Source organism: Akebia trifoliata, chromosome 2, assembly GCF_017979445.1.
Source record: "Akebia trifoliata isolate Shusen 1 chromosome 2, ASM1797944v1, whole genome shotgun sequence".
Taxonomy (NCBI): domain Eukaryota; kingdom Viridiplantae; phylum Streptophyta; class Magnoliopsida; order Ranunculales; family Lardizabalaceae; genus Akebia; species Akebia trifoliata.
In genome coordinates, this window is record NC_141376.1 from 17,553,504 (window position 1) to 17,561,460 (window position 7,957).

Here is a 7,957-nt window from a genome sequence, read left to right on the forward strand (position 1 = left end):
ACAGGAATACATCAATTTAAGCAGCAGCAGAATATAGTCAATATCACCAGAAACAGAAACTAAGTAACTCAATAGTGTCAACCTGCTGAAATTCTGGTAGCACATATGGTCAATCCAGAAAAAGGAAGAACCCTGTATGGTTCGTGAGGCACAACACGGTGCTCACTCCAGCATTGACTTAACCAGCTGTTGGTGACAATTGGTTTCTTGAGAATGGTCAAAGCCCACTGCAAACAAAAGAAAGAATGAGATCCAGGTTAACCAGTAATCATATCTCTTCAAAATGAAATGAAAGAAAAAAAGGAAGAAAGGAAAAGAAAAAAAAAACATAGCAATAACATAAGTAATTAAACACCTACTTCAGCTATAATGATTAAACAATAATCAACACCAGCTTAAGGAACAAAAACATGAAAAAAAAATAGAGATTGGGAACAAAAAACTACTTCCTAACAAATATTAAGTTGCCAATTGAAATACAAACCATCTAACTTGTCAAAACCCTGTACAGCATGATAGAGAAAATAAAATATCTTCGTTTGCAGTTGAGTGTAAAGAAGGAAAAAAAAACTAGGAAAACTGATTGTGGATAAAACATCAAAACCTTATGAGGCCTAAGTTCTAGCAAGTGATGACACAAACGATCAGAATACATGACGGAGAAAGCTGCCTAACATTACAAGTCAGGAACGAACTGACAAAACCACTGAAGTGAATGTTTTGTGTTTGCAGAGGAATTCTAAGTAGTCGGTCAAAAAACCAACCTTGTATATCGTGTGTGCAAGTGAAACGAAGTTATTCACTTCCACTGTGTTGCACTCGAAAGTGTTCAGTACACAAATGGGACACAAAAGCATAATCACACATTATCCTCATTCCTTAAAATCAAGTTAGTACCATTACCATATGCCCCTGCAATAAAAATCTCATTTTCCCAACACCTTATTCTGATGCAACTCTTCATCTGCTGGATTGAGGGAAGGAGTGGGTGGGAAGCTATGGCAGCCAGTTCTTCTGGACTTTTGTGGCATAACTAATTTTCTCCTGGGGATAAAAAGAACAGAGAAGTACTTGCATTTCCAGAATTGAGTAAGAAAGATGCGATATAAATCCCAAGATCGATATGGGAGAAGAAAAATGAGAGATGGGAGTGTTCACTGGTTGGATACCTACTACGGAAGAGGCCATATTACCAGGGGCTGCAGGACACAGTGATGAAGATTGGAAGATCAAAGAGACATTGGAGGTAATGTCATTAAATGATTTCTTTTTCTTTTTAACTTTAGCCTCCATGAAGATTGTCAGTCGGTATTGCATTTTGCAATTTGGGAGTGTTGTTGATGCTCCATTGTACAAGCCGATATTACCAGTAAACATGCTCACCAAACCTATGTTAGAATATGTGTGGAGATTGATACTGATTGTGATATCCAAAGTCTATTACGTTGGGGGGTGATGAAGGAGTCCACGCTCATGTAAGAGGTGTCTGAGACATTTGATCACATTGTTGAAGAGCGCCCAAAAAATTCTCATCGACCAACCAAGATGGAGTGGAATATTAAGAAAAAATCTGTAGTAGTTGATGGAGAAGCTCTGAAAATATCTTGAAAAATCAAAGTAATACGGTCACGGAGGTTGGGGAGATGCCGGTTGTTGGATCAGGAAGTCCTTATATGGAAAGACATATGAAGTAAAGGGAACAGGTTGCTATATTAATTCTCAGATTGAAGGATGGATTCATGTTTCTAAAATTGGCTACCTACTAAGTTAGCCAAAAATTATTTTGATTAGTTAAAGATTTTATTAAAAAGATAAAAAAGTGAGGTCAAGATGACCCCTAGAATTACAACTTATCAAAGAAGAAAATAGAAAAACCTTTTAGGCCACCTCTAAGTTACAAACAATCTCCCACCTTACTACAAAATCATTAAAAAAGATCCCTTTAAATTCTTTAAATACCTTACCCCCAAACAAACAAAAGCCCTTGGACATATAAGATGAGATCCAAAATTTGATGTTCCTTTCCCTCAAAAGTTCTTCTATTTCTTTCCTTCCAAAGCCCCCAACAAATGGCAAAGGGAAGCAGACTCCACAAAATACACTTAGAAGCTTTGAAGGGAGAACCCCACACTACCCAAAAAATAAATGTTACCAAATCAAGTGACTCTAGCTCTCCAATACCGGAAAGAAAAGTGAGGAGATTATGTAAGAGCCAAGTATGGAAATGATTCCTTATGAAGTTAAATACCCTGAAGTTTCTGAAAATTGGATTAGGGGAATGAACCAACCCAGATTGGGTGACCCAAACCCGTTTCAGCCTTTTCAACTTGAGGTACAAGAGGAGTTCGTCAACCAGTTTAGCAGGTAACAAAGAACAATCAACTAATGATATGAGAACCATAGCACAAACTCGTATCAAAGCTTAGTTATCGTAGAAGATCCAGATGAATAATTTGTAACAGTGGAAAACCAGGCGTTTGTAGCATAGTGACAAAAATCAGTGTTTTAAAAATCGTGATTAAATCACTATTTCAATAATTGCCAATTAAATGACGATTTTTTTCTAGAAAGTGTCGAGTTTTTGAAATAAACGATGATCTAAAAAAATGATTGATCGTGATTTTTATCGACGGTTTTTTGAAGAAAAGATACTAATTATTTTTATTTTTAGAATTTTTTAAGTGTTATTTTATCATTTAATTTATCAAAACAAATATTTTTTTATACAAAAAAGATTGTTTTATTTTTAATTTATCTAACATTTTCTCGACTTTATTGACTTTTTTCCAAGGCTTTCCCTTGCCGAATCATTCCTGAACCCTGACTTTGTCACTACAGTTGTTAAATGAATCAAAGAGTAATTTTGTAGGGATGGTATGCTCTAAAGAAGTCGATGAATGGGATATAAGCAAGGTCTGAAGAATAGATTGAGGAGGAAAACATCGTGGTCCTACTTGTGCCCTTTGATCAACGCTAAATCTAAATCAAAAAGAGGAATATAATGTTTTAGGCTAGGTCTTAGTAACACTTGGGCAATTTACATACTGGCCTGTTTAATGCACAACACAACTTAGTATTCATACCGAAACACCATGACATAATTAATTGAGACGGTTCAAAACAATCATTAGATATTGAGGATAAATATGTCTAGAAAAATTGCAGAAATAAATACCTTCACCACGGTATCTTGCCAGTGAGGAAACAATTGTATGGTAACCAGTTTAATTATTATAAGCAGGTTGGTCAGTAAAGCCTTTCTTCTTTTAAATGCATAAAAAAGTGACAAAACAAAAGAATCAAATGGGAAACTGAAAAGTAAACAATCTTCAAGTGATTGTACCTTGTACTTTGCAGCCAAAACATTCTTTACAATGACAAAGTTAACATCCAGTGACGCCCTATTTTGAAAAACTCCTCCCATTGCACTCACTAACTTTTCAATCTTAATCTGCAAAACATTAACAATGGTAATGGATCAACAGTAAAAATATAATAATAATAATAATAAATAAATAAATCAATTTCAATTGCAAAAAATAGGGAGTTGAACTGATTACTGATACTAAAGCTTAGAAAAAAAGCAACAGCTTCAATCCATGACTCTGCAACATAATGCGTTTCCAGCATACATGTATGATGTATCACAATTAAAATATGCTTAATTCTAAAAGAACATTATTATTACATATAAGCATGCAAGCAACATACATGAAAACCTTCCAGCATAGGCAATGCCATATAAATAAAGGACCAGAACTCTCCAAATTTGATTGGCAAAACAATTAAAACCACAAATGACCCAACTAAGTTATTTTCAGAAAGGATACAAAGGATACAAAGGATACAAAGAATCAGATAATGAGAGAGTTTACTAATGTTAGCCACGCCAAGACTCCAATGAACAAATACATTTTTGACTATTTGTTCTGTTCACAAGATACTCCAGCAGCCACCTTGGACCAATTTTTTTATAATAATTCTAAATAATATTGAGTGTCTCGTTTGTTTTATTTCATTGTGAGAAATTAATATTTTTTTTATAATTTTGCATAGCTTGTCAGGTATTGAGGTTTATATTGGTCATGTGCATTTTGTAATTAGTTCCCTATTATTTATAACAAGCACAAGTGTGCTGTTGTCACAATTATTATCAACAACAAGAAAGAAACAAGAATTCATGGAATAATACATCTTTTATTGCAATTCATATTGCATACACTCTTTCAAATACATAAATCACATAAAAATTTACCTTTTCCTCCTTTTCGAAGCCGGACGCAAGTACTTTAACCCCATCCATTGCAAGGCAACAAGTGAAACCTTGTCGTTTAGGCAAAATTCTATTTTCTTTTGCACAAGAGAGTACACATTGAGGACCTGCGGACCGATTGAAAATGCATTATAAAATCAACTCTTTTACAACAAACAAATTATTTTTAATTAATTTTGAATTTGAACTTCAAATGCAATACAACAGCAACAAAACATCGAACACTTACCAAGCAAATTACAGCCTTTTGCTTTAAGATCCTCAAATTTCTCCTGTTAATTACATAATTAGGTTATAATCCGATTGGAGGATCGAATGAAAAAAAAAAAAAAATTTGATTGAATTCTTACATGTTCGGGTGAGGAGATGATGTGAAAATCGTTGGGAGCGGATCGAGAGGGATCGCAACAGAGGAAGACCTCTGCTCCGTTCTGTTTGACAGCGTCGTGAAGGGTGTCGAAGATTTCAGGTGGGACAAGGTTCCGAGACAGGAACACGTTCGCTCCATTGAACGACTTGGTTATCATCTTCATTCTCTGAATCAATCAATTTGTTATTTTGATCCCTATTTTAGGGATTCAGCATCACTGAGGAAGAACTGGAAATCAGGATTAGGACTTTGGTTGCTTCGATTCTTGCATGTGTTCTTTCTACGTTTAAAATTTTATTTTACAACCCAAAAATTAAAGTTAAAATTAGAGAGCCACTATTGCCACGCCAACTTTACTAATGCCACATCAATTCCTATTCCTATTGAAATCAGTAAAGAATTGCTAACAGTTGGTGTGGCTTTATCAAAGTTGGTGTGACAATAGTAACTCTCTAAAATTATTAAGAGTCCGGTTAGTATGACTTGTCAGGTGGCATACTCAATCGACTCCCAAACTTGACACATTCGAGAAATCGTAAATTTATATGTCTCAGGATACATGATTGCACTTCCTCATAAAAAAAGTATATCCCAAGGGAATCATGTATACTAAGACGTACAGATCTACGATTCTTGAACTTGTCCATATCATCAGGGAATCGATTGAATATGCCATCTAGCGAATCGTATTATCATAACTCAATTATTAATAAGGACAATGGCTGCAGAGATGAAAGACCTATTTTTTGAAATATGTACCAAAAAATCCATTCAAAAAAAAATATATGAACTCTTTAGCGTCGAATTTATCAAATATTAGTCTAAAAAGGATTTTTAAAACAAAAAATATCATAATTACCCTTTTAATGATATTTGAAATATAAAGAAACATGTTTATTAGAGCTACTCCTATGTGTTATAATTAATGACATGTCATTAGCTATGATCATCTCTTTTTTCATTAGCTATGAAAAAAGAGAGTTGTTTCTCTTATATTTGGGTGTTATACACCTCATCAATCTTTGATACGTAGAGCAAAACCTATATGGTAAAGTTTCTAAGATAAGCAAAAAAAAATATAATTAGGTGTTTTAATGCACATCAATCTTGAATGTCAGTTGAAATTAGATCTTTAGTTTAAAGGTTTTATGAGCATGAAAGAATATATGCATGCTTCCAAGTGCATCAATTTTGATGAGCATTGGATCAGTTTGATTGCAACTCTAAGCATGAAACATAAAAATTTGGGAAGTGAGTTTTATTGGATGCTTTGCATCATTCCGATATTCCACGTCTATACTTACCAAAACCTTCTATTTTCTATGGGTAAATGGAAATCAAATATTCATTAAAAAATTTAGTTTGGGTGTTGGCTGCATACAATCATTTTGGTGTGTGGAGGTTATACCACTTCAGCTCAGTTCAATCAAATGAGCCCAAGTCGGTGACATAAATAAGGAGATGATTGTTCAGTCCAACCCCAATTCAACCAATCCAAGATCAAATTTGGAATCCCAACTAGAACTTGGGATCTAGATCTGAGTCCAACTTAGTTGAGTCAAAATCATATTTTGGGACTCAATTAAGTTGAGGTATTCAATCGAATCTTGCATAAATTGAGAAACAGTTCCAAGCGAAGGGACTTGATCGAATAAGATAATCAAATTTTATTAATGACTCCTCTGAGTCAATAGATTCTGCTGAGTAAAGTAGATCGGCTTATTAATTGCGAACTTGACTGAGTCAAACAACTTCTGATTCAAGAATTTGAAGTTATTAATTAAGAACTCAATGAGTCGAACTATTCAACTTATCATTCAGAAATTCAATCGAGTCAAGGGACATTGTTAACTCGATCGAATTACTTGATGAATAGTTTAGAATTCGTCCGAGTCAAGTAACTCAATGGATTAATGGAAAATGTAAGTGAGGGTTCAATTTAACCCCAATTCATCGAGTCATGTGGTATAAGTAGGGGTCTAATTTGTTAATTGGAGATTGACCCCAACTCATTGGCCTCAACTCAATGAGTCGAATGGGTTTGACTTAAGAAATCAATTCATAATTCAGATTCAATCAAACTACATTATTTTGAACAATGACACAGATCAACAACATTGCATTGAGAACTAATTGTTTCATCATTTATGCAATTATTATTGTTGTGTCTATATTACTTTAAAAGATGCATATTGCAAAAGAGCTTGACAACACCCGACTCATATGGGAAGTTCGATGCACATCTTAAGTTGATTGTGCAAGATCACTTAGTGCAAGCCTGACCCTTTGGCCCATGGCAAGAATCAAGCCCGACCATTAGGGGTAGACCAGTATTGGATCGTTTTGAGATCCAAACCCAATCTAGGATTTTGGTCGGTTAATTTATTATATTTATCTAAGTCTTGATTCATTCTAGGATCCAAGCCCGATCTAGGATTTCAGTCGGTTAATATATTATTTATCAAAGCCTTGGATCGTTCTAAGATCCAAGCCCGATCTGGGATTTTGATTAGTTCTTCTATTATTTATCTAAGTCTTGGATCGTTCTAAGATTTAAGTCAGATATGAGATTTTGATCGATTCATCTATTATTTATCTAAGCCTTGGATTGTTCTGGGATCCACGTTCGATTTGGGATTTTAATCGATCCTTTTATCATTTGTTAAAGTCGTGACCCGTTATGGGAGCTGAGCTCGATCGTATGAGTGAAAATGCCTTCGATCCGCGGGTGCGAATCTGCTTTTTATTTTTTGTGAGTCGTCATCTAGTTTTACATTTTAGGAACTGAAACATGACTCTAAACGGATAAAAGGTACTGAACTATAAAAAAATGGTCCAGGGATCACGTTACGGGATTGGAAAGTGTTAGGCTCCAATCCTACCCGACAAACGTCGGCCTCTACTTCTCCAAAAAAAATTACATTCCAAGAAAAAATAGCTTAAAAATTAAAATAAAAAGATTACCTTCTTTTCATAGATGATTGCGACGGTTGATTCCCTCAGAAACTGGCGGAGAGTGTTCCTTGTGTAAATCTTTCCGTTTTTGTCTCCTTCATTAGATCTGCTTTCGATTTTCGAGATGAGGTTTTCTTCTCCTATATCTGAATATTATTTAATTTTTCGAGATATTTTAAGAATTTTTGGGTTTTTTTAGGTGAAAAATAGGGTTTGGTGTTAAGTATGGACTTGGGGCTTTAGATTTAGGATTTTAGGAAGTCTTGGGAGAAGTTTTGGCCTCTCTTTCCTATGATTTTTCTTAACCTGCGAATTTAGCTGATGGAAACCCTTTTTTAAAGAGTTTTTGAGAGATTAGG

The 7,957-nt window shown here is 34.6% G+C and overlaps 1 protein-coding gene across 2 annotated transcripts in view; it reads right to left on the reverse strand.

The window, feature by feature from the left end:
- The window catches only part of MEI1 (transcription coactivator), a 40,237-nt gene extending 35,315 nt beyond the window's left edge, over nucleotides 1-4,922 (reverse strand). The window contains exons 1-5 of one of the 2 annotated variants that reach the window (XM_086431905.1): nucleotides 4,624-4,922; nucleotides 4,503-4,545; nucleotides 4,256-4,380; nucleotides 3,344-3,451; nucleotides 83-227 (exon numbers count right to left, since the gene is read on the reverse strand). In XM_086431905.1, coding sequence (XP_086288031.1) covers nucleotides 83-227; nucleotides 3,344-3,451; nucleotides 4,256-4,380; nucleotides 4,503-4,545; nucleotides 4,624-4,806 — 604 coding nt within the window. In that variant the 5' untranslated portion in view covers nucleotides 4,807-4,922. Of the gene's footprint in view, nucleotides 1-82; nucleotides 228-3,343; nucleotides 3,452-4,255; nucleotides 4,381-4,502; nucleotides 4,546-4,623 lie in introns of those variants that run through there. The other variant, XM_086431906.1, reaches the window with a different exon arrangement.
- Nucleotides 4,923-7,957: the final 3,035 nt, after the last annotated feature.